General features: G+C 43.1%; 1 protein-coding gene across 6 annotated transcripts in view; it reads right to left on the bottom strand.

Annotated features, from left to right (window-relative positions):
- The window catches only part of SLC4A4 (solute carrier family 4 member 4), a 392,384-nt gene that overhangs the window by 274,496 nt on the left and 104,594 nt on the right, over positions 1-13,294 (bottom strand). For 5 of the 6 annotated variants that reach the window (XM_066386293.1, XM_066386292.1, XM_066386294.1 and 2 more), the window contains exon 3: positions 2,881-3,060. In XM_066386293.1, coding sequence (XP_066242390.1) covers positions 2,881-3,060 — 180 coding nt within the window. Of the gene's footprint in view, positions 1-2,880; positions 3,061-7,103; positions 7,330-13,294 lie in introns of those variants that run through there. The other variant, XM_066386298.1, reaches the window with a different exon arrangement.

Here is a 13,294-nt window from a genome sequence, read left to right as displayed (position 1 = left end):
ATGGCTGTTCCAAAAAGACAGGACTCCATGTGCAAAGGCCCTGACGCAGGAAAACGTCTGGCACCAAGGAGCTGAAAGATCAGTGCGGCTCAAGGAAAGTAAGCGAGGGGAGAAGGAGAGCCCAACTGCTGAGACACATGGGCCATGACGCCCAACGAGGATTCATTCCAAGGACAACAGGAAGTTGTCGGCAGAGGGATGGCACAGCTCAGTTAACACTGTAGGATGATCACCATTGCCTCTGTGTGGAAAGGGACTTGAAAAGTGGTGCCTGTTACAGGTGTCTACACAAGAGATGACAATTCCCTGGGCCAGAATGTGGCAGGCAAACTTTTCAAGCAGGAGACAGATCCAGCCATATTTTAGAAGTAGAACCAAGAAAAGTCATTGAAAGGTTGTCTATGTGGGTGACATCGAGGAAAGAACCAGAGATGATTCACATCAAGTTACTCTATTTAAATGTGGGGTATTTTCCAAAGTAGAAGCATCACGTGATGCAGTGTCAGACCCATACAAGAATCTTGTCTACGGGCTGTGGTATGTCTATAGACATAAGTATCTCCAAAGCCTAGATCCAACAATAACAGCAACTGCGTGTGGCTGTTCTTGAGAAACAATAATGGCATACTAGTAGTCAGATATTCAGTAAACGAGTTTTCCCATAAAAGCATTTTATTGTCATGTTGGTGCCTGTTGTAGCTTCCCCAAAATCATAAGGTTAAATGTCCTTCAATATGTGGGTATAACAAGTGTGACATTTTAAGTACAGCTGCACCAGTACTTAAAGTAAGCCAGCTACAAATCCATCTTGTCTCCATGACAAACAATGGAGAGACTATACAATCATTTCTAAGAGAACCTTCATGTCAAATTGGATGACACATAACATATTAACTAGCAGGAAAAGAGCTAACTATAAAATGGAAATTTGTAAAGACTTTTCTTAGGCTCACTGAACAGTTTGGTCCTTAACAATGGTCTCTCCATGTGATCCCTTCAGAAACCGGGCACACAACACAAGGCAACACTCCCCAGGAAGGAGGCCGCCGAAGGCAAAGAAAATGAACCACCTCTATTGTACAAGCTGTGCTCAAACTAGTCCCCAAATGCCACAGAAAGCGGCAGTACGCCCGTGGTGGGCACACTCATTCTCACTGCCTTTCTGATCGGCTCATTCCCTGTTACTGACCTGCGTATTCCTGGCAGTGTTCCATCCCCTTTCCTACAAAATCATCATCTCAAAATCCCATGGCCCGTTCATCTAGGAAGACATCTCTCCCCTTTTAGTATTGACAGTGATGATGCACTCTGTCCTTAAATTGCAGCATGGGAGGTGACTGTGAGAGGGACAGGGAGAGAGAGATCACATACACACACTGGGGACAGCACCTCTGATCCGAACTCTGGCCTTGCCGAAGCAGAGAGCAAATCAGGACTGACTGTAGTAATTCCTTTGGAAAGGGATGTTCTCTTTTGTCCCTCTTTGTTATTAACTGTAACCTTTTTTATCTGCTTTTCAAGGACGTTACTTGAAACAGACCCCATTTTTGGATTTTTTTTGCTTGTTTGTTTGTTTGTTTTAGTCACTATATGAAGGGTTCCCTTCAGTTTCCCAATATTCCAATGAAAAGTACATAACGCTTGTCTCCTGCCCTCTGGTCCCTTCTAAGTCTCACATTTATTTCAACACCTTTAAATTTTGACTTAGTGGTTCACCTCCAAACTCCATTCAAAACGTTTATCTATAGTTCAGTGGCCCATCTGGACTGCTCCTCTCAGCATAGTATCTTCTAGAACGTCTCAGTCACCTGCTCAGTTCCACTAGTGAGACCAGAAAAGAGCCACAGCTTCTCATCACTGCACTTCGCACCCTCTTCTTTAATTCTGTAAATCCACTTTCAACACTCCTGAGCTGCTCGTCCTAACCTGGCCTCTCAGCCCTGCAGTAACTGAACTGGACCTGCATCTCTGCCTCCACAAAGCATTTTATTGCAGATTGTAGGTCCCATGTTCCAGCAACTGTGGCAAAGAGACAGAGAACATGCAGAGTTCTGCCAAGGTGGAAAGCTGTCACTACGTAACCCCTGTTGGGGAATCTCCCAAAACTGGCATGTGTGTTTACTGCTTCTCACTTCCAATGCACGTGTTCGTTCTCACTTCAGACACTTACCCAGCCAGCCAAACAGTCTCCACATCAAAAGAAACAAAAGCAACACACACACACACACACACACACACACATAAACACAACCCTAAACACAGTGCCATCACTTGAACCCAAGGGTATTCTTTGGCCTCCTGTTATTCTGTTCTTAGTAACACAGTTATCCAAAGTCTGATATCTAATATGTTCGACATTTCAAGAGCCATGCCACTCCACTCGACATTCTCCTATGACTTACAGGGTGCTTTTCCACTCCTCCTTTTTAAATTACCAGTCTGGCCTACAACCTGGTTAAATGTCACATATAACCCTGTATGCATCATATATATATTTCTCATCTGGACCTGTCTCAATAGAGCCTATTTCTAAGAAGAAACAATCCAAAAATGTCTTTAAGAATCTTTCAGTTACTGTCGATTACTGTAGTTAAATACCATCTGTAATACTCTGCCCTAGTTCACTAGTCAAAATGCAGACTACACAAGCATGCCTACACTTTGTCAAATCTTTTCTGACCAACTCAGAATTTTACCAAATCTCCTCCTCGACCAACCTGTTGGGACAAGTAAAGCATCTGCACAGACATTACCCTTTAGAGGAGACCATGCCTTGTGATTACACCCCTCCCCACTAGCCACAAGATCCTAAACGGTGTGTTTCCCAAGGATGCAGGTGTGAGGCAGAGAGAGGCACCAACACGCGCACGGAGTACTCACTGAGCGGTTTCAGGACACTACTGCTGGATTCATCGGCGTTTTCCACGTCTGACTTGTCAGAGTAGTTCTCAGAGATCCTCTCCTTTTCCTTCTTTTCTTTGTGCCCTGCCTTTCTCTTGTGACGTCTCCTTCTCCTGTAGCTCTTCGGCACATGGACCCCAATGTAGATGGTGTGGTGGCCTAAATGAAGGTATACGCATCACCTGTCATTTGCAATCACATTCTCTGCTGCATGCAAATTGCACCAGATCCACAGGTCAGAAGACAATGCCTGTGAATTCAACATTATCGTTCTCTACAGGACAAATTAACTCCAGAATTTCAAAAATGAAATCTCCTCCCAGTTTTCAGTTAGCTAGAGTGTAATTAAACCTATTTGTTGGCACAGAGATTCAGGGAGGGTGTCCCCTAGTTTCTATCCAGAAAGGCTACTTTTGTTTAGGAAAACCAAAGAATACCGCCATGGCAATCAGAGCCCCTTGGTTCTAGTCAGACCTCTGCCATCAGTTAGAGATATTACCTTGAGTGTGTCCCTTGAGCATTCCGGGCCTGTCTTATCATCTGTATAATGACAGACCTAAATGGGGTAAACCCCAAGGCCCTCCAGTTCTAACCTTCTATGAGTCTGAGATTATACTCAGCAGGGTGCTGGGAAAGGAGCTCTTGGAGCAACAAAAAGTAAAGATCTAACTCAAAGTTGAAGAAGTTGTTCTGGGCCTTGGCTTGTGGCTCAGTGAACAGAACATTGGCCTGGTGTATGGCTATCCTGGGTTTCATTATTGGGGTACACAAGAGAAATGACCATCTGCTTCTCTCCTGCTCCATCTTCCCCTTTCCTCACTATTCCACTCCCACAGCCAGTGGCTTGATTGGTTCAAGCGTGGCCCCAGGTGCTGAGTTGGAGTGCACCAGACTCAGGCACTAAAAATAGCTCGGTACTGGCCCTGGCCGATTGGCTCAGTGGTAGAGCGTTGGCCTGGCATGCAGGAGTCCCGAGTTCGATTCCCGGCCAGGGCATACAGGAGAAGCACCCATCTGCTTCTCCACCCCTCCCCCTCTCCTTCTTCTCTGCCTCTCTCTTCCCCTCCCGCAGCCGAGGCTCCATTGGAGCAAAGTTGGCCCAGGCGCTGAGGATGGCTCTGTGGCCTCTGCCTCAGGCGCTAGAATGGCTCTGATTGCGGCAGAGCGACACCCCAGATGGGCAGAGCATCGCCCCCTGGTGGGCATGCCAGGTGGATCCTGGTCGGGCACATGCGGGAGTCTGTCTGACTGCCTCCCATTTCCAACTTAAGAAAAATACAAAAAAAAAAAAATAGCTCGGTACTAGAGCATCATCCCCAGACGATGTTGCTGGGTGGATCCTGTCTCACTATCTCCCCTCTTCTCAACTAAAAAAAGAAGAAGGAGGAGTAGGAAGGAGAAGAAGGAAGGAGAAGGAAGAGAAAGAAGGAAGAGAGAGAAGGAGAAGGAAGGAGAGAGAGGGAGAATGAAGAAGGGAGAGGGAGGAGGAAGAGGGAGAAGGAGAGAGGGAGAAAGAAGAGGGAAGAAAGAGAAGGAAGAGAGAGAAGGAAATGGGAGGAGGGAGGAGAAAGAAGGAGAAGAAAGGAAGGAGAAGGGAGAGGGAGGAAGAAAAAGAAGGAGGGAAAGGGAGGAGGGGAAGAAGAGGAGGAGGAGGAAAAAGAAGTCATTCTGCTGGGGATAAGGGTTCACACTAAAACTTTTTTTTTACCCAATCAGCAGAATAGAGAGTTAGAACTGGGGCAAACTGAGAAATAAAATAACACATACTTGGACAGAAGACTTTAGAAATACTCCAATGTTCACACTAGGAAGCAGCTACAATGAATGTCAGCTACAGTGCCATTCTTTTCTTTTTTTTTTTTTTCATTTCCAAACGTTTCTAAAAACCAGTTGTTGCTATGATAAAAATAATCCCAGCCAGCAAAAACTACCTTGAGGAGAAGAGCATGAGGAGAAAGGATTGTGGAGCGCTCCCTCTGGGCTGAGGGAGCGCACAGCTGACAAGCAGTATTATTTCAGCGAAATCTGATAGAAGAAAAGGAAAAGTTCCACATCCTTTTTTCTTTTTAAATTGGGAAACTTTTACTTTCACTTTAGGTACAGCTTAACTTCTGAATGTGGAAACCACCATTTCAGAAGTAATGTAAAAACCTTTTTTTTTTTTCACTACCTTTTAGAGGGAAGAGTTTCCTCTTCCATTCTGGAATGGACCTTGATGACCCCAGACAATGACGCACCTACATGGAATAGCTGAACATGCAGTAGATCTGCTATCAATTAATGTGAATTGCTTTCCACAGTTACTCATTTAACATATCTTAAAAACACCATAATTCACAGGGGTGTTTCCTTAAGCTGGAAGCATTAAAACAATTATGTAGTTATTCCAGAATGCAGAACCTGGAGTGAATGGGTTAGCATTCAAAAGAAAACATTTGATACTTGGAATGAAGTGGGCGGCATCTATAGGAAGCATGAACTTCCCCCTCAGCAAAACAGACACCAACTCAACTGCTACAAAGTACAGTGAAATTCTCCTCACAGAAGGTGTACCAGTGAGAAATACATAATGTCTAACCATTCGCAAGCAAATTGTTCTCATGGGAAAGTTATATTACACTAGGAAGTAGGAAATGTCTCAAACAATGTGAATTAAGTAACAGTGTCAATTGTTTCCTGAGTCCCGGCTACTGAGGGAGTCCGGCAGCTTTATCTCAAGTCTCACACAATATACGTGAGCAAAGCCAACCAATTTCTTTAGGAAAGCAAACACTGAAAGCTCGGTTGCCTTCATGCAGGAAATAGGAAAATATCATAAAAAAATTTAGAAGTTGGAAGAAAATTTTAAACCTGTCACATTATTTTCTATATCTTATCAATAATGGCACCTAAGAAAAAATGAGACTTAAGCTACACTAGTTATGTGGATGTTATTCAGAAACATTTTGCAATATATTGACCCAAATCTGTATAGCACATCTAATAAATCATTTACAGGACCGTCTATCCTGGCTGATGGGATTTGAAGGTATGATTTCTGGCTTTCCAGTGTTGTTGTTGTTCACCAAATGAGCGGGTTAGAGCTATTCAGAAAGTGAGCTTTCAGAGCGCGCATGGAGAGAAATGTACCTTACCTTTTGGAGCCTAATTTGAGTTGTCCTCACTACAAAACCCAGTGCCATTTTATTCCCAGTATGCTCAGAAGCCTGCTCCCCGCCTCCTGAGTAAGATTCTGTTTGTCCCCTTTCCTGCAGCGCCTGCCTCAGATGCCACCCCACCGCCCCCACCCCCACCCCAGTACACACTCTTCGACAGGTGGGGGGAGGGGGCTTGCAGATACGAGGCTGCTCTACTACACCTGATTCCTTCCAAGTCAGCCCAAATTTCAGGCATTTTTTATTACCTTCATTGAGGTATAATTTACTGTGTTTTCCCATGTATAAGACGCACCCTTTTCAAAAAAATTGGGGTCTAAAAATTGGGTGCGTCTTATACAGTGGTTGTAGATTTCTTTTTTGTTTGCATTTCCATAAATGGAACTGAGGACGAGGCAATATATGAAAACTGATTCGTCATCAGACACAGATGAGGACAAGCTAATGGCTGGGAGTTTAACAGTGAGTGATGAGGAGTTGTATGAATTTTATGATGAATAAAACTTGAGTTCAATAACTTTACGTAATACATTTTTTTTCAAATTTCCGGCTCAAAAATTAAGGTGCGTCTTATACATGGGGAAACACGGTACATGTCATAAAATTCACACATTTAAGGGTACAAATCAGTGATTTTTACTGTGTTTACAGAATTGCACAACCATCACCATTATCCAGTTTTAGAACATTTCCACCCATCCAAAGCAAGACCCCCTCGTGCCCATGGGCAGCTCCTCTCAGGCCTCACTCCCATCCCCCACAACCACTCTTGGGCTCTTTTGACTCTCAGGGATGGCCTCCAGGAAACTACAGCTACCTGGTCCCTGCAGGGCTGTAAACTTTGCGTGGGGCTCCCTACGGCCAGGAAAGAGCAGCGCTCCCCGGGGGAGGAGGAGGAGCTGCCAGAGGAAGCCAGGGCCCGAGTGGAGCGACCCCACACTCCCAGAATCTTCCTTCTCCTCTCACACACTACCGGCAATGAAGACTTCCTCTTCTGTCCTGTCTTCAGGTAGGGGGAAAAGAACGTGGTCTCGAGGGGAAACAAACCTTGAGGACCTCGGGGATGGTGCCTGAGTTCCATCCATTACTTCCTGACTTCTCTCCACCTCAGTTTCTCTGTCCAGGAAAAGAGGAAGGGCAGCCGGGCTTGGGTGAGTGGCTTGGGCAAGTGCCCTGGGTGAGTGGGGCTCGGGCATGCTCTCCCAAGGGGAGGGCCGCACACTTCACATGGTGTCTGTGCGAAGTAACAGGAATACCAGAAATCAAGTGAGCTGGAACGTGAGCGTTCTCGCCACCCCCGCAGAGCACCTGTCGTCAGGAGCGACAGAACAGCACTACCGAGGAAAACAGGCTGCTGCCGATAAGACTGTCATGGGATCTCAGTATTTACTTTCATAAAGATAACTGTACCTGTCTCAGAGATAGATCATGAAGATTGATGGCTATTTTTAAAATCACAACTCAAAAAGTGACAGCAAGCTCTTAGGAAAGCCATAGAGGTTGGGGGTGTAGAATTATTTTACATGTAAAATGAAAATGAGAAATTTGACAGACTTTCCAATCCAGCGAAGGTCTACAAAACAGTAAGACACTCAAAGAACCAGGAACAGTAGTCCCCTGCTTAACTTATAAGAAAATTTCAGGGTTTTTTTGTTGTTGTTGTTGGTTTTTATAAAGCTTCTTGCTAGAAATGTCAGTAAAACTGCTTCTGGAGATAGTGTAAAAAGAAGGAGAAAACTTTTTATATTTCAAACTTTTTATGTGTTGATTGATTTTAGAGAGAGAGAGATTTGTTGTTACACTTATTTATGCATTCATTGCTGATAGCTTGATTCTTGTATGTGCCCTGACTGGGGATCAAACCCACAACCTTGGCCTACATATCAGAACAACGCTTTAACCAACTGAGATATCCAGGTGGGACAAAAATATTTTAAATAACAATAATTCATAAGGAAAAAGCTATTGTTTAAAATATTATTAGAATAAAGCTTCCATTCTTGCTGCTCAAAATTTTGTAAACTCCGAGAATTGACATGTGACAGTGTTCATTTAGGTGTGAGTCAAAGTGTGTACTCAGTCCCTGACTTGGCAGTGGCCTCAGTATCATGTGTGCAAGTAAATACCCTGCATACCTTTCTGACAGATGGCACAAATTCCCCAGAAACTCTGCATGTCTTAGGACTATCTCACAACCCATCCCTCAGCCAGTACTACTCGGAAGAAAACATGGCTTTCTGGGTTATCTCTGAGTGTCAGCAGCTCTCACTGGCTGATCCTCATTTCTCCCCACCCTCACCTGCTCCCCCTCAGATGAAAGATGAAGGGCTGTGGAGCTATCAAGTCCAGTTCTCCGAATTCCTGAGATATTTCTAAACTCACATCACTGATTGTGGCTATCATGTTTGCAAGCCAACAGAGAACCCTTATGCTGAGTGACGCTGGAGTCACTCAGGTTAAAGAGACTTCCACAGATACCCACTTCGCTACCAAAGATGATTTGAGGCTATGGAGAAGCAAATGCATCAAACAAGAAATAAGTTTTACACCAGGCAAACAAGACTGTGCTGTTGACAACATACACCTCTATATGCAAGACAGATCTATTAGCTCCTTCAGGAAACACGTTGCTGCATTTACAGTACATACAGATGATAGAAACCATTTACTGAGCACCCACAAATGTGCCGGGTTCTGGCTAGGACACTTATATCTACTATTTCGTGCAATCCTCACAATGGCATACATTAAATACTGCTATTATCCACATTGTTCAAGCAAAGAAACTGAGGTTCAGGGAAGTAAAGGATATTGTTACCACCTAACTCATTAAACCCTACAGAACTCTCTCAGGTGTCAATATTAAGACCAGAGAGCACTTCATCACTGCTTTGCTGGTGTTTTGGTTTTGTTCTGTTGTAATATGTACTATATTTATACTATCAGTCTTACAACTGATTATGTGTCCTTCATCATGTTGACTTCTAGAAATAGAAGAAACAAATCTTGGGCCAGTCTGTGGTGGGTAGACAGTTTCATGACATGCATTTTCTATACTAACCTCACTCTTCTAAATTTTTAATCATTATTTCCCCTTGACACTAACCTTTTGGGAATAAAGCGGTATATAAATATCTTTTACAATCTGAGGTGGCAGTACTGGGGGTTGAGGATGGGGAGGGCCGGGGTGACTGTGGGGGAAGGTAGACTTCTGGGCAAGGATTTAGAAGTATGGTTTAGACCCCAGCATCACCACCTCACCCCACCCCGCCATCCTCATCCTTACTCTCAGCCCCTTATAAACATCTCTAAACACCGAGAGATAATCCAGATTTGATTTTTTATCCACGACTGCAATTTCTATAACCAACTAAATTTCCTACCTGTCTAGTTTAAAGCAAAGATTCCACTAGATTTAGCACTTTATATCATTCTTTTTAGAACTAATCAGCAATATTCCCAAATATATCTTATATACTCCTTCCTTGGCTTACCTGAAGTAACCTGGTCTTACACTAAGATGCCTAAAACATGGTATGGCTATTGCCAAGAAACATGAAGGGGAAAGAAGCAAGATTAAGAGATATTTATTATTTCTTTTTAATTATGAAAAGAAAAATGTAGAAGAAGCAAAGATCCTGGATGAGTGATAGATTATAAAAAGATGCTATAAAAGCTTTACTTCTTGGGCCAAAAAAAAATCTCAAAGATTTTTTAGAAGTACATGATTAAAAACTCTTAAACAGAATCACAGTGCAAGTCCAGATGCTATAGAGATTGTGTGGCTGGCACTTCATAGAATAAGAAATAGATCAGTATGGCCCTGGCCGGTTGGCTCAGTGGTAGAGCGTCGGCCTGGTGTGCAGAAGTCCCAGGTTCGATTCCCGGCCAGGGCACACAGGAGAAGCGCCCATCTGCTTCTCCACCCCTCCCCCTCTCCTTCCTCTCTGTCTCTCTCTTCCTCTCCCGCAGCCAAGGCTCCATTGGAGCAAAGATGGCCCGGGCTCTGGGGATGGCTCCTTGGCCTCTGCCCCAGGCGCTAGAGTGGCTCTGGTCGCAACAGAGCAACGCACCGGAGGGGCAGAGCATCGCCCCCTGGTGGGCAGAGCGTCGTCCCCTGGTGGGCGTGTCAGGTGGATCCAGGTCGGGCGCATGCGGGAGTCTGTCTGACTGTCTCTCCCCGTTTCTAGCTTCAGGAAAATACAAAAAAAAAAAAAAAAGAAAAGAAAAAGAAATAGATCAGTATGTATAATCCTGAACACTTTGATCAATGAAATACAAATAACTTATAAGGGAATTACAAATTTGTCCATAAGCAGCTCTAATAAGCTGTAATTAAAGTAACATTGCTAATTTACTTGGGTATAAGTATCAGCTTGTGAAAAGAAAACCCCCTTTCAAAAGGTATGTTGTCATTTTGCAGTGAATTGGGGGCAAGTCAGTCCTTGAGGAAGTGTTTGCATAAGGCCCCACACTCCAAATTTACATCACTATGCAGGACAATAGATGATTTCTATTTTTCTATTTTGGATAAAGGCAACTTTCTACATGGAAAAAAATAAGGCTTATGTTTATCAATAGATAATTACATATGTAGTTTATTTCCAGATCATTTGAATGCTGATGAGTAGTCTATTAATATTAATGCTACCAGTCACACTAAGAATCAGGCATGCAAGAAAATAAATAGTAAAAGCCATGAAAACAGGGAAATGCTTTTCTTCCCACTGAACTGCATGGGAATGGTATTCACTGAAAGCTTCTCAGAAATCCTTCAGGTGACCTGAGGGTTCCCCAAGCAAGACTGATAAGAAATCTCAGCTTGTTACCTGGTGTTTACTGAACACAGTACTTTTAATATTTAATATTTAATGATGATGATGATAACAATCTCTAGGAAAACAAACAGCTACAGAACAAAGGTCTCAAAAGGGAGTCAACTCCTGTTCTTTAATTCAGGAAACTTCTGCACCTGACTTTTAAAAGCTCATTTTTAAGCAAAATAGTTCTAAAGTCTATGGGTAAATGTGAGGACCCCAAAACTACAGGTTGAAGCTAAGCTTTCAATACAGTTTCCATTACCAATAGCTTATAATATAGGCAAAACTGACCGGCACTATTTTTTAAAAAATCAGAATTGGTAAATATTTTTAAAGAAATACAACTTTATCATGTTCAGCGATCAATTATTTGAAAATATCTAGGCTAGAACAACACTTAAAGATACTACAAGAACCTATCTTAATGAATAAACAGGACCAAGAATCACCTTTATTTTTTTATAAACTGCAGTTCCTAAAGGACTTCACAATCTCTAAAGCCAATTCTCAAAAAAACTTTTAACTTTATTCATATCTATACATATAAAATATTTATATAATATAACCTGTTTTTATATTTCTATCCCTATATTCCTCTCTCTTCATATACATATATACATATAATCTGTATAATTTCTTTTATATAGAGGGAGAAAGAAATCTTTATAGACAATCCAAATCAAAGGATGTCAACAAAATGTCTCCCACTTTGATACACAAACATGCCCCCTAGTGCTGACCCCGTTTCCCCTACCCTTTCTAAAGGGGAAAAACACAGCAGTATCTCTCCTGATCTGCACCCTCCCCAGCCCTGATAATAATGTGTGAACCCTCTCTGCTCTCCAGCAAAGGCACTCCAGGGCATTCACCCTGAGCAGGTCAGAACAGTCAACTGTAGGTCATGTCTAACCTATCTCTCCCTCCGCAATTTTACTCATTATACAGAGTCTAACAGTTCAACAGAAGCACCATCTTCCACAAACTCAGTCTTCCCTCCACTTGTCTAGAAGCAGGTGCCACTTGTCCAGAAGCAGGTGCCTGCCCTGGGTACAGCCTCCCCCGGAGCTTCCACACGGTGAGTGCCAACCCCTCGGAACCAGGTCTGTTGGTCCTTGTACTTACTGAACAGAGTAGAGTGGAGCCAAAGGCCTAGGAAGACCAATGCCAGACAGGGAAGCACTAACAGCAAAGAGGGGCCACTCAGCAGTAGGAGAGGAACCCCCACTCATCCTGACACCCCAAAACCCTGAAAGAACTGTCAGATTTTAATGTGCAGTACACATGCAGTCAGACAAAATCCACCTGTGAGCCAAACACAGAGTATTGACAGTTTCCATTATTTCTCTTGTGGTCACCATTTGCACAACTGAATGGACAGAGGGCTGGAAGAGAGAAAACAATGGCTAATCCAATGGACATTGATAACTGGATTTGCAATTGCAGCCAGAGAAGCAGCTTAGAGAGACACATAAATGCATGCATTCACTCTCTCATCCCCACCACATTGTCCATCTCCGACGCTATTATGGCTTCCTTTTCAGCACCAGCCCACGGTTGGAGGGGGGCAGAGGAAGAACAGTCCTTAGTTGCTACAGACAGATAACCACATAGTCAATGCACTCATGACTAATCAGGTCAAATATTTACTATTAGTCACATAATTTCCACCTCTCCCATACCTGTAATATAGATTAGACATGGATAATGTCAAAAGTCTAAAACAATGACCAAGAACTAGGGAAAGTGCTACAAGAGATTTAAATTAGCCCAGTTAAACCCAAGCCCACAATCTTCATGGCTGTGGATGTCTACATACACTCAGAATAGAGAAGAATGGCATTCACAGACACAACAGCACATAGTCACATTTTCAGCGCTACATGACCTTAAACATCACTGGTTTAACCTCTTAATTTACCAGTGAACCAACAAAAGCCAAATAGTTAATGATGTAGACACTGGGACTCTTAGTCCTGGATATAAGGTTACCTTTCCTACTTTCCTACTACCATGATAACAGCCCCACACCACCCCTCCCATCTACTACTATCTGCAGAGCAAAGCCTGGAGAATTTTAAAAATGTGTGTGTGTGTGTGTGTGTGTGTGTGTGTTAATCAAGTTAGTACTTACATAGTTACATAGAAGAAACAATGGCTCAGGAACTCTGAAAATATTTCTCTGCACAGAATGACAAGTTTCAACCCACAACCTTGAATTCCATAAACTGCCCCACAATATGAAGTTCTGGCTGTGACATCTGTCCTCCCTCTTATCACCTGCAGTCATTCAAATGATGAGGCCGGCCAGGCTTGTATCTTCTTCCTCTCTCACTATTTCAAAAGCTGTTCCAACATCCTTTCTTTCTTTTTCCTTTCAATTTTATTTTGTATTGGTTTCAGTGTATAGTTTAGTGGTTA

The sequence above is a fragment of the Saccopteryx leptura genome, chromosome 5 (assembly GCF_036850995.1).
Source record: "Saccopteryx leptura isolate mSacLep1 chromosome 5, mSacLep1_pri_phased_curated, whole genome shotgun sequence".
NCBI classification, from domain to species: Eukaryota; Metazoa; Chordata; class Mammalia; order Chiroptera; family Emballonuridae; genus Saccopteryx; species Saccopteryx leptura.
Note: the sequence above shows the minus strand (reverse complement) of the source record. Positions and strands in the feature narration are given on the sequence as shown.